The 22,586-nt window shown below is 47.0% G+C and overlaps 2 protein-coding genes and 1 long non-coding RNA gene across 6 annotated transcripts in view; 2 read left to right on the top strand and 1 right to left on the bottom strand.

The window, feature by feature from the left end:
* Positions 1 to 6,584, top strand: part of STRBP (spermatid perinuclear RNA binding protein) — a 130,776-nt gene extending 124,192 nt beyond the window's left edge. Inside the window, exons 17-18 of the mRNA XM_024762280.1 lie at positions 3,072 to 3,116; positions 5,618 to 6,584. Of these exons, the coding sequence (XP_024618048.1) occupies positions 3,072 to 3,116; positions 5,618 to 5,694 (122 nt within the window). The 3' untranslated portion in view covers positions 5,695 to 6,584. The remainder of the gene's footprint in view (positions 1 to 3,071; positions 3,117 to 5,617) is intronic.
* Positions 6,585 to 6,650: 66 nt separating this feature from the next.
* Positions 6,651 to 22,586, bottom strand: part of RABGAP1 (RAB GTPase activating protein 1) — a 169,863-nt gene continuing 153,927 nt past the window's right edge. For 2 of the 4 annotated variants that reach the window (XM_024762278.1, XM_024762279.1), the window contains 2 exons: positions 22,272 to 22,375; positions 20,129 to 20,264 (listed from right to left, as the gene is read on the bottom strand). The gene's annotated coding sequence lies outside the window, so the exon portion shown is untranslated. Of the gene's footprint in view, positions 6,791 to 6,987; positions 7,180 to 7,348; positions 7,440 to 8,853; positions 8,950 to 9,058; positions 9,259 to 12,117; positions 17,053 to 17,085; positions 17,172 to 17,743; positions 17,902 to 20,128; positions 20,265 to 22,271; positions 22,376 to 22,586 lie in introns of those variants that run through there. The other 2 variants (XM_024762276.1, XM_024762277.1) reach the window with 2 other exon arrangements.
* LOC112411234 (uncharacterized) lies at positions 19,927 to 21,393 on the top strand (the record flags this gene model as incomplete). Its single annotated transcript, XR_003005590.1, has 2 exons — positions 19,927 to 20,132; positions 20,261 to 21,393. It is a non-coding gene; the product is annotated as an uncharacterized LOC112411234 (long non-coding RNA).

Below are 22,586 nucleotides of genomic sequence, written 5' to 3'. Positions count from 1 at the left end.
GCAGTGTTTGGTCTAAAGGTGAGACATACTAATGGAATACTCACGACTGACTGAGTTGCTGTGATGAAGGAGAGGGGCACGATGCTGTGAGGGAACGTGACAGGAAACCTGGTCTAGTCTGTCGGGGACTCGAAGGTTTCCCTGAAGATGTGACACTTGAACTGAGCTTTGAAGAATGAGTAGGGGTTAACTCAGAAGATTGGGACAGAAGAACACCTCACACAGAGGGAATAGCACATCAGCACCCTATGGTGCTGGTAGGAGGGAACTTGGCTCATTTGAAGAATTAGGAGGAGGCCAACATGTCTGTAGTGTGGAGAGCACTGTGTGTGGGTGAAGGGGGAGGGGGTGGGGGGAATTTGAGCTAAAGTGGGTGCTCAGTCCCGTCCTGGAGGCTGTGGTTTGGATTTTGGTCTTAGCACCTAAGTACGGGGGACGTCCTGAAGGGTTCTAAGAGGAGTAAGGAGATAAGACTTTCAGACTTTATTTGTAGCATGAAGAATGGCTTGTAAGGATAGAAGTCGGCATGCCAAGGCAAAGTAGAAGGTTTTTGTAAGCTCAGAGACTAGACCTAGAGGCCGTGGAGGGATCTCCAGGGGGTGTAGGGAAGTAGATGGGGGTCAAGAAGTGAGCAGATGGAAGAACTTCAGAAGCAGAATTGATGGATTGAATGTGGAGAACGAAACAGAGTGAGGTTTCAGGTCCCTCCCAGGATCTTATGCTGGAGGAAGTAGATTGGATGGTGGCACCATTGAAGGAGACAGAGAGCACTGGAGCACTGAAAGACAGTGTAAGAGGGTGGTTACAGTTTGGTATTTTTTGTGTGTCCAAAATTAAGACATTTTTCTGTGCATCTCACTATTTCTATGGAAATTTATTTATTTTTGCCTCATTTAATGTCTTATTTAAAGGAAGCAGCTTTCATTAAACAGTAGTAGGCAGGTTACTGAGGTGAACTCTCTTGCCTTTGGTGACGTGCTCGTCCAGTTTTGTCCAGCTGCTGGGCCATGGGACGTTTTCCTCACGCCCGAGGGGTCAGCAGCCATCAGCTAGTGGCAGTGATTGTGAGAGGAATCCTGCTGTCTGCCTCTCTGCTCTGTAGTAGCTTCTCTTACATCATTGCACTGACCTCTGTGAAAGGCCTGTCTTCTGAAGCTTTTAGAAAGGAAGTTCTTTTATAGCCTAGAGAAGATTCAGATTAGGTCAGTTTGGATTATGAATAGGTTATATGCCATTTGCAGAGTGTATTTTGTGCAACAGGGAGTGTAGTAAGTATTTTTACACATGTTATTTAATTACCTTCGTCTGCCATCAGTTTCTGCAGAAGACTGAGGCTCAGGGAGGTTAAATAGCAGGTGCGATTCAGAGTCACCTTAGTGAGGCGTGAAGTCAGGATTAGAACCCCAGTGGCCTCATTAGTGGCCGGCTTAGTTGTTATAGTTTCATCTCTTTAAGGAGGTTTTAGTAAAACGTTTGAAACTGTAGCCTTAGCCAACCAGCTACCTTTTCCTGGAATAGATTTGATATACAGCCTTCTTTTTTAAGCATTAATCTTTTTTTTCTTTTTTTTTGGCTTCTGATACTTTTCCTACTGTATATTTCCTACTGCTTATTTCAGCTGCCTTGTGTCCTCTTGAAATATATGATTTAGTGAGCACTAAAGACTAAGTTGTACAACCCGCAGTTTTATATGACTTAAGTATAGACTAAAAAGTGAAAAACTTTATCTCTAAGAAAATGTTTCAGTTAGTCCCCAAAAGCAATTTACTTATTCAACATATATTTGAATGTTTTATCTCAAACAAGAGATTTAGATCTGAGTATTCAAAGATGACCAACACTTAGCGTCTGCCCCTGTGAATGCTCGGGGTCACATGGGGTAGGAACAGACACTTGAGAAAGTACCGTGTAATATGATGCAAGCTGTGACGTGGGGTGGGCAAAGTGAACAGCAAGCCTGGGGGACTTTACAGAGGAGGTGATAGATACCTAAAGGATGAGTTGCAGTTGGTCAGCTAGAGAAGAAGAAAAAAAAAAATCATTCTAGCAGCAGAAATGATTATAGAAAAAGGGGCTATAAAGTAAAAAAGCTTGATTTGTTTTGGGTACAATGTGAAGGGCCCATGTAGATTTTGTGCCCTTGTTCTATTTTAGAAACCAGTTTTTCCTAGAGATTTACCCAAGTGATTTAGTATTTATATGTTTTAAAGTCATTTTACTGAAAGATTAAAGATTGTCATTTCTATTAATGTAGTATTTCTAATCCCTTTAAAACTATAAAGTAGCTTGGAGGGTTTCCCATTTTATAGATGAAAGTGGCAACTCAGAGGTTACATATCTAAGGACATATAAGAAACTAGTGCCAGAACTAAATGGTTCAAAAACTTTTGTGTTCTTTGTACTTTATTGATAATATGAGCCTTCTTCATAGGCACCAGATGCTAATGGCAATTTTAACAACATTTACTGAGAGACCCTGTGCTGGGGCCCAGAATTCGGATTTCAACAAGACATGGACCTTGCCCTCGAGCCCACAGCCTGATCTGTGCGCCCTCTTCAGTGGCAGTTGAGGCTTTAGCCTGCTCTGTCACTGCTTTCTGAAAAAAAGACTTGGAAATTCCTATTTTCCAACTGTGAGAAATTGGTAACTTGAGTGGTTCTAAGTATTCTTTTGTTGAACAAAAATGTGTGAGTGGTTACTATATGCCAGACATTCTGCTAGGTTCAAGTGTTGCAAAGATGTATAAGACTTGAGTCTCTGCCATTCTAGGGGGGAACACAGACAAAGGGTTGATAATTATAATACAATGTGGTAAGTGTAGTGAGAAAGAAACAGGATATTCTGGTAGGTGAGGAGAGCTTGGCAGGCCGTAGTAAAAAGCTTCCACTCTACATAGGCATGGAGGAATCTCGGTGGACTCGGGCCATTCTGGGAAGGGTTCTGGTTGAGCCAGCACCTGGAAGGAGCCCTTGGGGCCCAAGGCGCCGGGCCGGGTGGTCGTTGTGAATCGGGCCGGCGCTGACTCTGCCCTTTTTCCTGGACTGATGTGCTTTCTCCTTCTTTGCACCAGGCTATGGAACACCATATGGTTACAGCACAGCTGCCCCTGCCTATGGTATGTACACCGTCTTACTGATTTCTCCTCTTAAGCCACTCTGCACAGCAATCCAAAGCGCAGTTTGTATCTAGGGTTTCTTTAAATGAATTGGAGGATCTCAGACCTACTTATTCTAGTGACCCAACTTAAATTCCCGTTGAAAATGCCACAACCTTGTGGTTCTTGGTTTGGTTGGAGTTGCTCTTCTCTCTGCTTTGCCTGATTGAAGGACTGCTTGTTCTAATTGCCTGTTTCTGACCATATTGAAATTAAATATTTTAAGTAGTTCTTCTTACAGCCAACTTATACTCCATTCAAAGGCTACTGAAGGGCCATACTCAGCTTCTAGCTTGGCTGCCTGCCAGTTATAGAGCTACATTTAAGTTTCTGGTTTGTGAACTCTAGGTGATTTGAGTTAGAGATAGGAAGTGCTCACTTCAAATTCATAGCTGTCATCCCTTTTCATGAATTTTTCCGTAGAGGTGGAGTGAACAGGTCCTAGAGGGTGATGAGGGGGTATCTGCAGCAGTTACTGAAGTGCTTACTGCAGAAGGTCTGTGTAGTACAGTGAGAAAATCATAGGAATAGCTCCTCTCCCTCCAAAAATAAAAAACAAAGGCAGATGCGGAAATGAACCTCAGTGGCCCTTTGGATAACTTTTGAATGAGGTTTATGTGGCAATGGAGGCAGTAGGTTTGGAGTCAGTGATATGCTCTCTTAGGCATTTTTCCTAACTCGGGTGCTATGTGGTATAGAGTTGGCCATCTATAGGATGTTTGTCGTTGAGAGAAAAAAGAGCACGAGTGTGTATGCACACATGTGAGAGAATGCATGTGAGTGTAAGAGTGGGCGGGTGCACACGTGTGTGTGCAGCAGTGCGACCCCAGGCTGGGTGTGTGTGCACACAGAAGAGAAGGACCTGGACTGTGTTGCTACTTGTGGCGTTAGTCCTCCACACGAGCCTCAGACCTTTCATTATGCTTTTTCTCTTCATGCATCAGCTTTCCCATTTTTGTTTGGATGAAAATTATGGGTCTTTAAGACACTGCTAAACTGAAGCTTCATCTGATTTCCTAGCTGTAGAAATAAGTAGAAAGTGAACAGTTTGACCGCTTTCCCCATTAAGATAGATAATTTACATCCTGGAAAGATGTGGAGAAGCTGGAAGGCTCAGACGTTTGGGGTGAGTTTCCTCTAAGGCTGAGAGCAGAGTCTGGAGTTTCTTCCTTAACTGAATGTCTCCACTGACACATTCAGGATTGGCCAGGGCCTCCCCGTCCAAGAATATGCTGTCACTTGGAGTTCCTTCTGAATTCAAGTTCTCTAGCTCCTTTTGATTTGGCAATTTGCTTTTACCATTCAGCCAACTTCTGGATACCCTGACCACCTCGTCCTTCCTGTGAATTAGGTCTGGTCAGTTTATCCAAATACATTTGACTCACTAGACTCATGTCCTGTGTGAGAGCCAAAGCGTCTGCCTCCCGGGGCAGGGCCTGAAGCCCGTGTCTTTCTTTTAGACATAGTAAGTCCCATGTTCTTTAGTACAGGTTTGCTAGAGCTTAATTTTTTTCTTTAAAACATTTGTATATCTAGGCTCTAAGGCACATTCACGTTTTTCCTGTCTTTTTAGTTTTTCTCTCTTGTTCTTCCCTCTCTAACATTATGCTCTCACCCCGCGGCCTCTGAGCCCCCCTTCAGAAGGCTCCCATGCGCCATATAACTGACTTCCAAAGCTGGTGAAATGTAATGCCCCCATTTTTCACATAAAAGATTTGGTTTTTAAATGTTACTGTGATGCCAACCTACTAAAACGATGCTTTATTTTGGCTGTAAGGTAAATATGTCTTTTGGCCTTTGTAAAGCTGTTGCATGTGGGGTAATTTCCCTCTGATCATCTGGTGCTCTCGAATACCTGCTGTTGCTGCTTTGTGATTTCTCCATAGCTTAAATATTAGAATAGAAATAAGGATCAGATTTCAAATCATGCTTGAGTATGCAGAAGTTTGTGAGGCCACAAGAACTCATTAATTACAAAATTAAGCAAGTAATTAATCTTTCCAGATTTGCCATGCCAATATTGGCAGTAGCCGTAAGGTAAACACCTGGTCACAACTCCAGTTGGAACTGTCTTTCTGGGGATCTGAGGCCTGCACAGAAAGCTGTGCTGTGAATCTTGACCGTCCCTGTTTCTCCTGTAACATGTGATGTGCCAAATTGAGAGTCACTTCAGAATATTAATCAATAGCATTGCTTTTGAGCTTTATAATTCATGACAGTTCACTCAGATGAAATCCCTTTTTGAATATCCTTCTTCCTATGATGTAGCCATCTTAATTTTGAGTGGAAAATATTAAGAGTAACTTCAAAGTTTGTGGGCCTCTTCCATAACGGTACATGTTGACTGACTAATCTGGAAAAGGTTAATGATAATTACTGTAAGATTCTTTTTTTTTTTAACCTGAAATTTTTATTGGATTATTAAACTTATTTGGAGTCCTCTCCGTTTCTTTTCTCTGTAGGTTTACCCAAGAGAATGGTTCTGTTACCCGTTATGAAATTCCCAACATATCCTGTTCCCCACTACTCATTCTTTTAGCAAATGACAGAAGCTAATTCCTATTGAACAATATAGTACATACAGAATGTTAGAGAAAAAGCCTTTTTATCCTGCTTTCTTTGAACACATACTTGATCAAAATTATTTGTAAAGAACATCTTTCCTACTTTTTGATTTTAACAAACGCAAATTTAGTTCTCTAAAACTTGAAAACAAACAAACAAAAAGAAACTAGTTCTGTGAAACGGTACCTCATTTCCGGAAAATAACTTATACCAGCCCTTCTGTTCTAGGGAAATAAGTCTAGCAGTTCAAAGTTTAAGTTTTAAGAGGAGTATCAGATTATGTAAAATTAAATTCGTGAAGGATGTATAGAGTCTCAAACACTGATCACAAATAAACTGCTTTGTTGTAACACAGAGTACTGCCTGGTTCCTGATGCAGTCACTGATGCTTAGCTGATTGATATGTATTTGCCCCAGGGCACGTTAATTCGGGCTGTAGTTATTTTTTTTAATACAATAGAGACTTTTCATTTAAACTTTAACTTTGTAAATATTGAAGTGTGTAATTAAAGCCAATAAAATATGGGTTTGAATATTGTTTTAGCTTATTATTTTTGATATGTTTTGGTATCAAATTATAAAGAATTGAAAACTAATAATAACTTAGCCCTAGAAACCCATTCATTTGTAACCAAACTGATAAAACAAAGCAAAGGCGATTGTTAGTTTGAGCCACAGTCCATTTACTTTGTAAGCCCTTTGTACTCCTGCTGTGCGAGGGCATCCCCATGATAAAGGTTTACTCTGTTATCTGAGCATTGCTTATTAAAATGATGGCACTACCCAGAGATGGGGAAGGAGGAATGTGATTATTTTAGTTTCCGAATTTCCAAGTTTTAAAAAATAATAAATTAACTGATCAATCACCCTCTCTTGTTCTTGTGGCCTTCTTCACTCTGTAAGACACTGTGTTCACTCCCTGGCTTTTTTCATGCAGAGAGAAGATTAGCGATTTTTCTGGGATTCTTTGAAGGGTCTCTTATCCTCTTCAATTACACCAGAATCTAAAGCAGCAACAGGGTCCCCATAAAAACTTGCTCTTCGATTGTCCCAGTTCTTGTTGAGTGCTGCTGTGAAAAGTGACAGGTTTCAGCCATGGGTCAGCATTTATTTTTTAAGACACCTGATTAAGCTGGTGAAAAATGATCAGTTGGTAACATTGTGTTGTTCTGTAAAGGGTGCAGACCTAAGTCTTCCACTTGCATTCTCACCTTGTTTGGAAGCCTGTGATGTTACTAGAAGGTAATGGTTTTATTAAGGTACTCACCCCCATGAAGGCAAGAGTGTGGTCCCATGTTGATATTTACAAGTTGCTGTGTCTTAAAAATGTCTGTTTTTAGTATGAATTAGCTTTCCTCGTCTTTCTTCATTTCTGTTTTTTGGAGCTGAACAGTACCCATCGCTGAGAATGGGCTTCACAAAATACGGCAAATTTAGGTACCAGATTTCTTTGGGACCGCTAAATGAGAATGAAACAGATCGTTTAAAACAAATGTTAGTGTTACTTATCAGAAATAAAATTTTTACACCATGCTTGTTACTGCTGCTCCTTGACCTTTTGTCTTTATTAGTGGTGGGTGATACTTTAATAAAACCTCATCACTTGCTGGAAGTAGCTGTGAACTTACCATTCTCATCCTGTGCATTAGTGGCTAGACGTACACAAGAGGGCCCATCTCAGCTGGGAGTTTTCATCTTTCATTGATTCGTTTTGCTGACCTATGGATGAAACAGAGCCATCACTGAGAAGAAAAAGCATGGCTGGTAGTGTCCATTTTTTATTAATTAAATATTTACAAACAGTCCTCTTTGTTTTTGGAATACTATTAATTGGCAGCTGCAGCTGTATTGTTATTTGAAATTGTCAAATTTGCATTCCAAGTTGGAATCTCTTTGGAGATTTCTCTTTAGAAAATTCTTTTGAAGTAGCTGACTCAGCTTCATAACTCAACCCTTCTATAATGGTGAAAATGGAGCTGTGCTGTTTTCCAACATGATGGCAGTCATTTCAAATGGTTTCTACCAAGTCTTTTTTTTTTTTTTTTTTTTTTTTTGGTAGGACTCTTGCAAAAGTGACTAAAAATGTCTTCAAGTGTTTTTGGTATTTTTTTCCTCTCCATAAAATTGGGGGGGTTTTTTTAAAGGTTTTTTCCAAATTTTTTTTTTTTTTTTTTTTTTTTTGTTGTTGTTTGTTGGAAGTTACTAACCATGTTGTAAACCTGCCCAGTTGCTGCAAACTTTTACATTTCTCTGCTTTACTTAAAATAATTGAGCTGTCAGTCCTTTGTTAGAAGTGGTAACCATGCAAGTTCAACTGTTTAAATCTTGTAATGAATTAAGTGTCCTTCCCCTACCCCCACCCCCTTTACCCTTCCCACCCCTTCATTTTGTAATGAAAATTCCACTTACAGCTGAAAGAGCAGAGAAATATAAATGAAGCTTTTGGCTTCACCAAATTCTGTGAAATTAACATAAAGTTTTGCTTCTCTGCTCTTTTCTCCACTGTAGGTGGTTTTTTCATTGACAGTCCCTATTGCCAGCCTCTGAGCGTCGCACCATTTATTATTCACTTGGGCCCTCAAGATTTCTTCTCTGACTTCTAGAACCATCAGGTTGTCTGGCTTGAAATGGCAATTTCTATGTCTTAGTCTTAAGAGCAATGTGACCCCCTGAGGCTTTCCGCTTTCAGACACAGCACTCTGACACCTCCTTTTGGAAAGCAGTGAATGAGCATTTTAAAGAAGAGCAATACTTTATTCAGAGCCATGGTGTGTCTGTTCGAAAACTTTTCCTTTGGAAACCTAGCAATATCTGGATATACTTAGCCCCTCCTAGCCTAGTCTCTTGTCGGGGAGTCTACAAACCAATGTAGAACTTAGAATTAGTGTATGAGCTGTGCTATCTTCTGACAGTTTTTAAACTTTTTTAGCACATAAACTGAATAGTTGCATTCCTGACTGCGTCAGTTAGCGCTATTATAATTCCTCAGAGATAGGGGTCCTCCTTGAAGCCATATTCTTTGCATGGGGGCTGGCACCCAGCCAGGGAGGTGGCCTGCAGCCATGTTTCTTGAGGCTGTGGGAGCACCCCATCTCTTGTGCAAGGTAATTGGTCCAATAGATTCCCAACATACCTCATGCTGACTAGATGCAGTGCATGGTGCGGGGAAGCCAGGGCTCCTGGAGTCGTTTGTAGTCTCTCTCAAATTGTTAACCTGGGGAACAAACCACTGATAGATTTTGCTGGTATTAGCCTTTTCTTCTTTTTTAAAATTTGGGTGAATGTTTGAAAATCATGAATCAGTCATTCACCATTATTAATTGAAGAGCTGGGAATACCTCGTTAATGTATTTTTAAAACTGGTGTTGGATCCTCTGTGTATTTCAGGTTAATACTTTTAAGCAGTTTTCAGCACGTTTATCTCACTTTATTCTCGTTCTCCTTGGACCTTCGTAGCCATATCACTTGTATAAAATAGGCTGAGATATAGTGACTGTAAGCTGTGGTCTCAGTATACAAAGGTAAGCGCTTTTATTTTCTGATTAAAGAGAAAATTAAAAATCGATGAACACAACATGCATATATGACAATCATATATGATGTATTTGATCTCTTAGGTCTTATATCATCACATTACTTTAAAATTTTTTATGATCTAAATGTGAAATAGTTATTTTCAGCATTTTGTTTTTAATACCCTTATAATTACTTTCTCTTTGAGAGACATTTCACTTTTAAGTGTGTGTATGTGTATAGAAACTTATAACGTATATGCGAATTACACACACTTACCTGTTTAAATAAAAGAATTTGGTGGTGGGAAGTGTTCACCTAAGAAGATTTTTACGTCAGGGCAAAAAGTGCTGGAATTTCATAAGCAGCAAGATTGGTAACAGTGCCGGTAGGACCCATTTATATGTAGCTGTTACATAAGCTGAGGATCAAAGTGCCAATTTCTCAAGGAGAGAGACTTCTCTGAGAAATGAATATCTCTGATCTGTGTTGTATGCCCTAATACAACAGCAGCAAGAAGCCATAAAAAAAAAAGCAATAGAAAATGAGAAAAACCAAACTATTAAGGTAACTATGGAAAAATATAAAATTGACTGAGTTAAGCTAAGTATTTGCAGAATCAATTATGGCAAGACTCAGAATGGTAAATACCTGGTGTGCAGAGACCAAATAGATGTAAGGCAATTCATCTGTCTTTTCCAGATTAGGTAGATGATTTATTTCCCACCTGATTCAACCGTCATGGAGTTCCTTTTAAAGATGTGAGGGTTAGGCCAAATATTTTTAAAAGGATTTGCTTCTTCGTTATGTGTATTCATTCCATAAATGCATTTCATATGTGTTAGATGTTCTGTGCTAAGGTTGTACTTGATATATATATAGATAGATAGATAGATTAAAATGAAGTTTGTTTTATATTTGTCTCTAAGGAGTAGTTTTCTTTTTATTGCTAACTTTGAAGGTTGCTGGAACAACTTTTTTCCCACACAGAATCTGTATGTACATTGAATGTGGCTTCGGCATCTATAAAAGGCTGAGTGAGGTCTAGTTGACTAGTACCAAGTACATTCCAGTCCTGATCAAACAGCCAAGTGCCCCTTACGGAACAGGTTCTTCTCTAGCAAAACAGGCTCCGCCCAGTGGAAACCTTTTAAGTCGGAGAGTCTCCTTGTTGGTGGAATTGGGCCTATTGTAAATATCCTAGGTTGGGAGCCAAATAATGCATTAGCAGTGTCAGAAGATAATTTACTTAGTTAATAGTTTATTTATAAATTATTTAATAATATGGGCCCTCTGACATCACTGAAAATGGGCATCATTTGGAAATTCACTCATTTTAAATTTCCCTGACAGTTTTGAGAGCCTGAAACCAACTCTGGTTTATGTTCGTGGACCTCTATCCACATAAGTGCAGTGAATGAAATGAATAACAAAGAGCCCAGTCCTTTAAAACTAGTTTTTATAGTGTAGCAAAGAACAAAAGTGGTTAATTAACACTGACGACGTTTTTTGATGACGAATGAGGGAAATTTTACTCTTATAATCAATCATTCATTATCATTTCCCTGTTTCTTGGGTTTCATTAATAACTGCACTGGAGGTAAATATTCAGTAGTGAGTTACAGGAGTGAACTAAGGAGATCTGCCCCCTTTCCCCCAACCCCAACAGTTAGATTTCTAGCAATCTAGAGCCCTAAAAATCAGGGACATGGAGAGCAGTTAAAGCTGAAGACAGCCTGCTCTGTGAGTGGTCTTCCTGCAACTTCCATTCAGCGTATGCCAGTGCCTCCCTGGTGGTGCTGGGATGGGGGTGGTCCCTCTGAAGTCACCCAGAAGAAAGGTTCTGTTGTATTCAGACTCCTACTCTGAAACCATCTGAGGCCATGCCATCCATTGACCAGAGATTTCTCAGTGTTACTAGGAGGCCGGGAAGGGAGATGGGTGGTAAATGAACCTGCAGAGCCAGGAAGCTGTCTACCACTGAGGTGAGTTCAATATTGACGTGTTTCTCTCTAGCAGTTACTTACAGAGCACAGAGCTAGTACTTCTTATGTAAGTTCCTTCCTTTCCCAATAGCATCTTCCAGAAAGTCCGTTTTAAGTCAAGAATTGAAGTTGACTTAGTTGTAAGAATAGATATCCTTTCCCACATTATCATTTTAGGTAAGAGCTAACAGCTTCCATTGATGCTTGAAGCAGTGATCTTTGGAGATTTTTTTTAAAATAGCAGCATAATGCAAATTAGGTTATGTAAGCTTTATAGCACAGCTAGAAATAGGGATTAGAAACCATGTGGGACTCTGGGCCAGAGTATATTTCTCTCCCTCCAGCAAATTCCTGTGGGGCCTAGGAATTAGATTCTGAGTTAATACACAGAGTGCTTTGAATAGGACCTGGTACAGAGTAAGTGCTCAGTAAATGCTGACCGTTCTTACTGTGGTTGGCTGAGGTGACAAAATACGTGCGGGAGGCTGTGCTGTGCCGGCAGGTAGTGGAGAAGCAGGTGCGTGGCCTGCTGGGGGGCGGGGGGAGCGGCGTGGGTTCTTTAGTGTTGACAGGTTTGGGATACTCCAGGCTTTGGGAGAGGACTCTAGCAACTTCGGGTCAGTCGGGAGGTACAAAGCAAACACTGGATGAGACCTGGTGTGGGAGGCTGCTGCAGATCTGTGCTGGATGAAGATGCTCATGTTTCTGTGTGGTAGCTAATCATCGGGCAGCTGTTGCCAGGGGTTCGTAATACTTGCTTTGGGATTTAGGTGTGCTTGGAACTTCAAAGGGGCTGAGCTTATCAACCTGCTGATTCTAAGTTTCCTGCCAGTGCATTAGTAAGAAAAGAGTGTGTGTTTGATTACAGCTAGCCCCAGAATCTGACATTCAGAGCTCACCATTTATTTGGCAGGTAGAAAGCAAGTTACTATAAATCACAGAAAAGAAAGAGGAGACCGGGTGGCATGCTTAGAAGGCTGTTGACTTGGATGCTTCTCTCTTCTAGTTTGCTGCAACACCTTGGGAAAAAAAAAATCTGTAGTTAACACCACTCGAGGCCTCCCTCTTGCCTGTTAATCTTAGAAAAAAACATACCTGTCTATCCATCCCTCTCTCTGTCCATATACCCATTTATCTATCTGGACACAGTTGGGAAGTTGCTTTTCAGCAGAAGGAAAAATGAGGAGATGTTTGGTCTGAATAAAGGGTGAGCACCTTCCTGTCTGTCTCTGGCTCGCACGTGGACCTCCGGAACCTCTGGAGAAAAGTGTGCAGGCATTCCTCTCTGCTGGCAGAGGTGAGCTGAGTGGGGAATACAGATCGAGTTCTGTGATGCCCTAAGGTTATAAAAACTGTGTAGACAGGACTGACTGTTACTTTTAAAGGCAAATAAGGTAGATTTGCATTATAGTCAAGAGGCTTTTCTTCAATCCAGGATATATGTGTGTCAGTGATGTCCTGGCAGTAGTGACCCCAATTCCTCAGCTGTAGCCATCTGGGTGGAATTCTTGCCTCAGTAACGAACACTGAGGGAAGGCCTCCAGGGTTCGTTTCTTTTGCCTTGATCAGTCAGTTGTTAACACCTTAATTACTTGGTCCTTCTAAGGAGGGTCTTAGGGTCTTTCTTGGCAGAACTTTGCTATTTCTGCAAACTATGCTGTCTCTGTTGGTGGGTAGTGTGGAGATTGCCACCATCTGCCCAGGCAGTTTAAGAGTCAGATTAGAATATCCTAGCTGGAGATGTGGTCCTGAGTCATCTTTTTGCTGCTTACGGCCCCCATGAGGTAACGGGATTAGCCTGCTGCAGTGAGGGCATTCTCTTCGCGCTGCCTAGGAGCCTAGTCTCTCTCTGCTTTGTTTCAGTTTCTCCTACCTTGATCCTTTTGTGTGGTTTGGAAGAACAGTCTCTGCAATTCACATGTCAGCTGAATGTCCCAGGTAGTTAACAGTGGCCCTCAGTTTAGGTCATTTTGGGCTGTGGGCAGCAGTGGATGGAAGAAAGGAGAGTGGGAAGAAAGATGCTAAAATTGGTACCTTGTGTGTGCCAGGCACTTGGACATTTTTCTTATTTCTCAGCCTTCTTGAAGGTGGTATTATTCTTATTTTACAGATGAAAAAACTGAGGCTCAGAGTTAAGTGCTAGAGTCAAGAATGAAACCCAGCTCTGTCCAGTGCCAGAGCCTTTTTCTGCTGTACCAGCTATGGATTAAAAGTCTGGAAAGAAGGTGAGGAAGCACATCGGGGGACAGGAAGGTGGTGTGTGGGCAGTGAGGCAAGGCCGAATGGAGCCTAAAAAGGGCCTGAACACAAGCCAGGGGCCTCACTGTCACAGGATCTTCGGAGCTCACCGACTCAAACCAATCCCAGGTTCCCGTGCTAGAATCTAGGCTTTGACTTGAGGTCATTTTAGACCAGATATCCTGGCCTAAAATAGGGCTGTTTTCTTTTAGAGCCATTGGAAAAGATTAACAAACTGGAAAGATAGACTGGAGGGCTGAGGTGTGGCTGTATAAACAGAGGAAGCTTTTGCATTTGAAGCTTGTTTTTCTGTTTGAATATCAATGAGAAATTGAGGTGTGCATTTTCATTTAGCTAATGCTTTCTGAGTACACGCTATCTGGCCTGAGATTGGTGATGGGGATGTCTTAAAAGATTTGAGCCAAACTCTGAAGGAGAGCTGGTGAGCCTGGGCTCATTGGGTCAAAGGAAGAGGGGTGGTCCAGGGTTGGGGTGTGAGTGCAGAGAGATGGCCCTGGGCAAGTGCTGCGCAGAGATGGGGGTGAGGGGCAGATTGCAGTGGCCTGTTCTGCTTGCCAGGCTTCACGGAAGGCTGTGGTCCCCTCACCAGCTCCTCAGCAGATTAGGGCTGGCTGGGTCTCTGCTTAGGGTTAGGTGGGCGTGGAGGTGGATGCAGAATCCTCTTCGGGGAAAGATATTCTTCCCTAACCCCAAGTCACCACCAGCCTTGGCAGCTGCCGTTTTTCTGAGCCACCTGCCATAATCCTGGGGCGGAACAGGAAGAAGCAACCTCTTGGAAACCCAGGTTGTAGGAGTTCTTGAGCCGCGGCTTGCGGAGGGAATGGCACCTGCGTGTGTAGCGTGCCAGCAGAGCTCTCTCCGGGCCGTGACTGTGTTCCCTGCCCTGATGGTCCCACTCAGAGAAGCTGTAGCGCAGGGGTGGTTGTTCCCACTGCACAGACAAGAAAATTGAAGCCAAGAGGCCTCTGCAAACCACCAGCTTATTTGTGGTAATACACTGTGGCTCCTGATAAGTGAGTTTTTAATCATAGAAGAAATGGCATTCCTCCTGTTTTTAGAGTTAACAGAAGCCCTCTCTTAGGGATGAGATTTGAGCTCCACCACAACTGTGGGGTCTGGAAATTTTCTCCTTTTACAGATGAGGAAATAGAGGCTTAGACAAGATGACTTGCCCAAAATTACACAGTTAGTTAGTGGCTGAGCCCACCCATTCTGCTGGCGCTGTGCTCACCACTGGTGGTTGGTGTTGACAGTCTAGGCTTTCCTAAAACTGTCTGGCAAGTTTCCTCTCCTCTTTACGAGGCATTCGTTCTACTTACCTTTCTTCCAGACTTCTGGGATGTGTCCTGTGTGGTTTGAGACAAAACACGCAGAAAGCCACCTCTCTCTCCCTGACCCCCCTCTTCTTCCCCTCCCCGCGTGGGAAAAAAGAAACCAGGCTGCAGGCTCATTCTTCTCTGGCCAACCTGGCTCCTGGGCAAGGTTACCGACTGGCCAGCCTTGGGCCAGGTGGCCTGTTTGTTGTTTTCTTTGCCAGCTGCACAGTTGGGTCTGTTTCCACAGACCATCTTTTTGTGCTGTAACTGAACCCACCAGTAATTGCCATCGGAGATCCCCAGGCGTTGTATGAGGGAAGGGATGTGCTTAGGAGTGTGCTTTTCCACTGAGCTGCATCCACGTTTTAGTTGTCAGCTGTCATGTTTCTGGCTAGGCCTTCCTTGTGTGCTCCAACTAAAGGGGTCGCCCTCACAGTTGCCTTCCCAGAGCGCTGGTGCCAGGGTCTCACTGGGCCCTTCCACGATGTAGACGGTCTCAGAAGATGCTCAGCTCTCTGACGTCCTTCAGGCAAGGTTGGAGGCTGTATTATGGGAGGTATGGTGGCCATCATCCTGGAGGGGATCACTCCTTCTACATCATCTGGAAGGTGGCACCTGAGGAACTCAGGAAAGCTGAAAGCACCTCAAGATGGGATAGGTTAAGGCTGCTGAAGGACAGACCTGGAGAGATCATGGACCTTTCCATCAGCTGTTCTTTTGGGGTTTTTTTTTGTGTGTGTGTGGTACGCGGGCCTCTCACTGCTGTGGCCTCTCCCGTTGCGGAGCACAGGCTCCGGACGCGCAGGCTCAGCGGCCATGGCTCACGGGCCCAGCTGCTCCACAGCATGTGAGATCTTCCCAGACCGGGGCACGAACCCGTGTCCCCTGCATCGGCAGGTGGACTCTCAACCACCGTGCCACCAGGGAAGCCCTCCATCAGCTGTTTTAAAGGGTTGTATTTACTTGTCGTATGTGGTTCCAGAAGGGGAAAGAAAGATAGATAGTTACGGTAAAGCCAGTTGGGCAGTTTGAGCTAAAGTGTGCCTCCCATGACGTGTGGTGAGAAGTGGGCCCCATGTTACCAGGAGTGCTTAGGCAGGAAGCCAGCTGTTTGCATACTGCAGAGGAAGGTCTTCTATGGGGTGTCAGTTTGCACAGAATGCTGATGTGGTTGGTGACACTGTCAAGACCGCTTCTCCCCTCTTGGGCACATGGATTTATTGGAAACATTCACTGTCACCTCCTATACTAACCAGGCCGTGCTGGGGGAGGAGCACTTGAGGAAAACGTCAGGATTTTCAGCTTAGAAGGTGAAACCCCTGAGCAAGAAGGAGCCCAGGAAGCGGGAGGGGACTGCTCAGGGCCTTGAACAGAACAAGAGCCATCTTCTGTGCTTGGGAGAAGGGCTCCCACTCAGTCCAGGAGCAGAGCCAGGCCTGTGAAGAGACTTAAGAGCTGCGTGACTTAGAGAGTGAGAGGGGCTCCAGCAGATGTGGCCATGGCTTCCGCAGAGCCTGGCATCCAGCTGACTGGGAGGTCTCAAGGAGGAGTGCCTGGTGTGCGCACAAGGGCACAGTTTCTCAGGACGGCGTGGAGGTGCTTGTTAATGGGAACCTGGGAACTGGGATGGTCAGGAGGGTGAAGTAGCAGATGGCATGTGTAGTTCGGGGCCACTTCGTGAAAGGCCTTGGGTGCTGTGCCCTGCAGTGCTTACCATCTTCCAGAACGGTGAGAGAATTCTGGAGGATCGGTTTGGACAGCTGGATGGGGAAGGACCGAAGGAAGGAGTCAGAAGCTGTTGCAGATGCCCGGATGAAGGATGAAGGAGGCTGGCTGAGGGCGTCAGAGGTAGGAATGGCATCTCTTCATAGTCTAGGCTCCTTGCCTGGGCCCAGCAGGAGGTTATGGGGCCAGGGAACCACAGGAACCCCACGTGCAGCCAGGGAACCGGGGGCCGCTGTTCAGTAGGTGCCTGGGACCAAGACAGGAAAGGGGGGTGGTGGCGGGGAGAGGCGTTGCAGTGTAGCAAGGGCCATCTCCATTGGCCAGGAAGCGGGGATTCGGTGGGCCTTTCTCGTGGGTGTGGGGGCTCTGAGCCCCCTTCGTGTGCTCTCTGGGAAGTGTCTCCTTTGGCAAAGGACAGAGAGGTTTATGGGCCGGTCAGTCAGAATCTTACCCTTTCCCTGCATTTCTGCCTGCTGAGTTTGCCAGTCAAAGGGAGTGGCAGGTACTGGATGTTCGTTGGTACAGAGGCTTCTGCTTTTAAAAAAAGTAATGTTTTGGCTTCTTTACCTGGGCAAGGGCTGGAATTCACTGGATTCAGCATTTGTAGAGCAGGGTCTTTAGCCGGGGAAGGTACGCACTTGCTCCACAGAGTGCTACAGGGAAGGGGAAAAGGCGCAATTTTAAGATTACTAGAGAATTTGCTTTGGGCCTCAGTTTTGTGTCTGTCCTGCCACCTCTGGCTCGTTCTGCACAGGTGGGCAGGGAGACCCGAGGAGTCGGGGTAGGTTTCTGCACTTCTGTGTTTCTATACCTCTGTTGGGGACGGGGGCTAAAAAGGCGGTGGTGGTTTTGAGCCTTTAGGTCAGAGCTCTGAAAGGTTAGGGTTCACTGAGACACTGATTGCATCGGCCTTTGGGGTGACCAGGTGTCTCTAACTACGAGTGGCCTTGTTTGTTTAGCCCAGTGGGCCACAGAAAAATCACCTTTTTTGCGTGTCACAGTGTGGAAATTGATGGGAACGCGGCCTTAGGCCTGGTGTCGACAAACTTTCTGGAAAGGTCCAGGGAGTAACTCTTTCAGGCTTGTGGCCCATTCGCTCTGTCACAGATGCTGAGCTCTGCCGTTCCAGCAGCACCCACGCAGCCAGAGGCAGAATGTAGACAGACAGGCGTGGCTGCAGGCCACACTTCGCCAATCCCTGCCTTGGACTGTGGCGGTTACTCACCCTCTGGCTTAATCATGACTGGAAGCTTCCTCCTGTCTGCTGCCTGGACCCGTCTATCTTCCCACGAAGGCTTCCTGCGCATCTGTTAGGTGTGCAGCTCTTGCCCAGAAGGACCTCAGATTTTGAGTGAGAGGTGGGCCCTTTCGGGGCAGTGGGTGCTGCAGAGCGAAATACAGAACGGGGCTCAGGGAGAGAAGGCTGAGGGTGAACCCGGAGAGCCTGAGGGAGGGAGGGAGGCAGCTCCGGAGAGGAGGACGGCTGCGGCCCAGCCTGTGAATAAAGGGCGCTGGGGAGCCAGTGGGAGGTTGTGCTCAGGAAGGTGAAGTGATCACAGATGCACTTTGGAAAGATCCTCTGGTTGGGGAAGACCACGTTTGTGGTTACAAGTAGTATCTTTCAGTTTAGTCTGGGCTCTTTTGCCCAGAGTCTGGTTACTGCTGGTACCCGAGTGGGAAGGAGTGACCCCCAAGTTGGGTAGCTTTTCTGGCCGCCGGCTGTAGGGGGCCAGCGAGTGGCACGGTTTTTGACACGGCAGAGCCTGACATGGTCTGCGGCCTTCGGGCTTCTTCTGTCTCATGTCTAATTTTGGATTGGGGCCTTGGTGTATGAGGGTGAAAAATGCTAGGGATGGGCTTCCCCTCACTTCAGAATGGAGCTGGTGCCTGTAAACCGGGGCAAGACGCACAGGCTGGAGCAGGTGCTGCTCAGGTGCGTCCCGACGCTCTAGGCCAGGACTGACGTCGGGCTGGGGGAGACTGCAGATCGGACACGGCGCCGGCCCAAGGTGCTCCGTGTAGTTGGGGCAAGGAAAAGACTCTATGTAGTGCTTTCTACTCTCCACAGTGTTTCCCCTCAGAGATGTTTCTAGGCAGGTGAAGGGAACTTCTGTTGACTGAGCACCGTGAGGTGAGGTTCCGGGGGCGCGAGCTGCCCGCGTGCTCCCTTGGCGTGGACAGAAGCCTGGAGGGTGCTGGCTTCACGAGCCCGCGAAGAGGCTGCGCAGATGGCGTTTCCTTGAAACCCGCGCGGGCCCGTAAGAGTGGGTGAGAAGCACGTGCAGCTCAGAGGAGGGAAGGCGCTTGCCCGAGGCCCCACGGCGGGGGTGTGTGGCCGTGCTGACCCCGGGGGGCCCTCCCCGCAGGGCTCCGGCAGCGCCGCACCTTGGACCAGTTTCGTGTGGCTGTGGATCCTCTGGGGACGGAGCCAGCAGGCGAGGGCTTTGGTGCTGCCCTGAGCCGTTGGGCAGACATGGGCAGGGCCTCAGGCAGGTGGGTGGTGGGCTGCCTGAGGGCACTGCTGCTGCCTGCTCTGAGTGAGGGCACGGCTTGTCATTGCTGAGGTCGGGAGGTGGTTGTGGAAGGAAGAGTCGCGGAGAATCCAGGGCACGTGGGCTGCTGCCATGGGGCTCCTCAGGCTCCGGGGGGCGGTGCCCTCAGCATGGCAGCGGGCACGTAACTTCCCACCTCTAAGGGGCACAGCCTGGGCCTTCCAGAGGTGTTTCTGGGGTCCTGGAACGGCAAAGACAGAGGCAAGCCTGGCCCAGCCGGATGTGCCTCCAGCTGTGGTCTTTCATCGGGCAGCTCAGCCTGTGCTGCGGCTCTGGCCTCACAGGGAGGCTTGTGTCTGGGGCACCCCAGACCCTCGTGGAGCTCAAGCTTGGCCCCTGCCCCATCCTGGCCCACGGCCATAAGCTAGATGCCATCTGTCTCATTTTCCTGCTTGGGGAAACAGATGATGGTCTGAAAGTTCTTTTTTTGACTCTAACCTAGATATTTCTGCTCTTCTGGCAAGACTTTTTAAAATTTTTGTTCGTGAAGATGAACCACGGATAAGGACAGGCGTTTAGAAAGCTAAGAGGACTGTCTTCTCCACTGGTAGTTGCTAATCAAGAAAGCTGCACCTTACGTGTCCAGCCTCTTCCCCCACTCCCTTCCGCCGGCGTGACGGGCTTAAGTTGCGGTTAAGCTGGCGCTCCTTTCCTTTCCTTGACGTGTCCGTGCCGCTCTGTGAGCCTCCTCGACTCTTCCCCCACTGGCTCCCTCGGCTGCGGCCCTGACGCCCAGGTTGTGATGATGGCCCACACGAGGCATGGTGTGGGGTTTAGTCAGATTCCTGAAACACCTCTTCTCTCTCACCTGCCAGGCTGGCAGTGCTGGTGTTTGATGCGTCCCTTTCCCTGACCATGGCAGTGTCTCCTGCTCAGGCCAGCCCTGTGCGGTCAGGTGGGGTTCACACTGCACCCCTACTTTGCAGAGGGGACACTGAGTACCGCTTGTCCCCTCGTTCACTTACTGTGGTGGCTTCTCAGACAACAGGCATCCTCAGGGCTCCTGACCAGAGGCCTTACTTTCCGCATCTCCCGGGAATCAAGGGTGGCTCTGCGTGTCTTGTGAGCTGTCACCAACCTCCACACGGACTTCCTTTCCCAGGGGCTTGAGGCGGCAAAGGGAATGCTTGGTCAAGGTGGGACACCTCCTCTGCTTCTGTCCTTCTTGATGTCTTCTAATGAGTCATGAGCCACCTGCGTTGGGCAGACTTCATTTACTTCAGCTCTTAGCAGTGTGGATCCTCTTTTCCCCAAAGTATCTGTCAACTCAGGCCTCTGACTAGGGACCATCTGGCCTGTTGTGCTGAACCTCTGGTCTAAGTGGCTGGCTGGGGCCGTCAGTCAGTCACACCTTCAGGAAAAGGCAGGTCTCCTGAGGGAGCCCTAATCAGGGCCAGGGCACTTCCAGGGACAGTGAGGCAGGAGGGCCAGGGAAGGGGCTGGCCTGGGGCCCGGCTCTGCCTGTTAAGCCCCACAGTGCAGGCACTCGGGTCTCCCTGCCTCGTAGGATTCCCGGAGAGCGGCCTCTGAGACTCGCTTCTCACCCATTCCGAGCAGAACTCACTGTCTGGGAAGGACACAGGAGGCAGCCAGTCTAGACCTGAAGCCCTGAGCGGTTCAAGAAGGGGCCTCCCTCACAAAGGAGGAAGGGGTCCTGCTCAGTCGTAGCCCTTCCAGGGCCCCAGGATGGGGGTTCAGGAGGCAAGGAGAAGGCTGCGTTTAGTTGTGGGTAGAAAACCTTTCCCGGTTTCCTGCACAGTTACACACGTGACTGGGGACTCCTGGCTGTATACAGCTTGCTCTCTCTCTGGTCTGGTGATGGCCAAGGTAGTTTTTAAGAAATCTATTGAAAATACCTATCTGTATCTATTTACTGTGTTTTCTGAATACACAAGTGTACATAGTATAATTAATTACAGTGCAGAGTCCCTGGCAATAACTTCATGTTGTGTATTATGTTAAAAAAAAAAAAAACAAAAAACATTGGAGAACGCGACCACCCTGGATTGTCCTCCCTCTCTGGGGCAGTGATTACACGTAGGACTCCGAACTTTCAACCTGCGGCGTGGTTGAAGCAGCAGCCTGCACGTGTGGACTGTCACCAGTGCCTCACCCAGAGACGCCTGGCCTTCACCCAAAGGGACTCTGCACCCCGACTCCCACAGGCAGCGCCCACACTGCGGCTCCTGCACACTGACTGTGTTGGACTCTGCCGTAGACTGACCCTCTTGTCTGGCTGCTGCAGCTTGTCTGTAATGCCCTGACATGTTGCATTTTCCCCATCTGGATGAATAAAAATAAAAGCTTCTGTCTTCAACAGCAATGGGCTGCACTGCTCTGTGCAGGACGGACTGACTCTGGCTTTGACGGATGAAAGCGTCAGGTGCAGACCCCCCTCCTGGCCCTGACTCTCCAGCTCAGCACATGTGGAAGGATCTTCCCTTCATGCTGAGGGCCAGGCCTCATTCCTATTCCTGTCTGTCTGCGGTCTTTGAAACGCTGCCTCTCTGCTAATGGTGCCAAATGTTTACTCAACCCGAACCTTTGACCCGGGCCCCTGGTGCAGCGAGTGGCACGAGTGCCGCCGCCTCAGCTCAGCTCAGTTCAGCTCAGCGTTCACCGGGTGCCCCTCACACACCTGCCTCCCTCCTAATCCTGACCCCTGACCCGTGGCAGATAGTACACATCGGGACACTAAGGCTCAAAGATAAAGGGACTTGCCCGAGGGAGTAGGACTTCGAAATGGCAGCAGCAATTTGAAAACAAAGCCAAAGCTCTTCCTACTGCTGCCCCTGTGAGGTTCCTGCAGTCGACTGACCCCAGAAACTCCAAGACGACAGTAAGGTCTCTGCCCACCCCAGGAAGAAGGGCAAAGGCGGCCCACGCAGGAGGTCTTGGAGGGAGCCAGGCCGGGCCTGTCGCTGCCCTCCAGGTAAGTGGACGAAGGCACTGGGTGTGTTGTAACTCAGGGCCGCCTTCGCTCTGCACACTGTCCCCTGGGCTTTACAACCACAGCGCACTGATGGAAAGAAGAGCTGGCCAGGCCGGCCTGCTGCTGCTTCCTCCCAGGGGCCCCACTCCCACCCTCTGGCCTGTGACTGGCACAGGGAACAGCAAGAGGAGTTGAAAACGGGGTGTGGAGGGAGCAGCGTTGCTTTCCTTGCTTTGGGGCCCTGGAAGAGAAGGTGGAGGTGGTGGTACCTGGTACAAAGCATTGACATCCCAGATCTCGTCATCACGGGCCTTTCACCTTCACTTTCAAATCTGGGGATAACGTCACTTAACTCACAGGGGTGTTGCGACAACTGGGGGGAGAACACAGGGGAAGGGTCAGGAGCTTAACAGTAGCTCAGCAACCCGTGTGAGACCGAGATGGGCACCGAAGCCATGGCACACACACAACTTGGGAGGGTGAAGTGACCTATCCACGTGACGTGAGCATCCAAGGTCACGGCCCGGCCTTGAACTCAGGGTTTTTGGCCCAGGTACGCTGCTTGTAGTGAAGTGCTGTGAGGG

The sequence above is a fragment of the Neophocaena asiaeorientalis genome, unplaced genomic scaffold, assembly GCF_003031525.2.
Source record: "Neophocaena asiaeorientalis asiaeorientalis breed wild unplaced genomic scaffold, Neophocaena_asiaeorientalis_V1.1 scaffold78, whole genome shotgun sequence".
Classification (NCBI taxonomy): Eukaryota; Metazoa; Chordata; class Mammalia; order Artiodactyla; family Phocoenidae; genus Neophocaena; species Neophocaena asiaeorientalis.
Note: the sequence above shows the minus strand (reverse complement) of the source record. Positions and strands in the feature narration are given on the sequence as shown.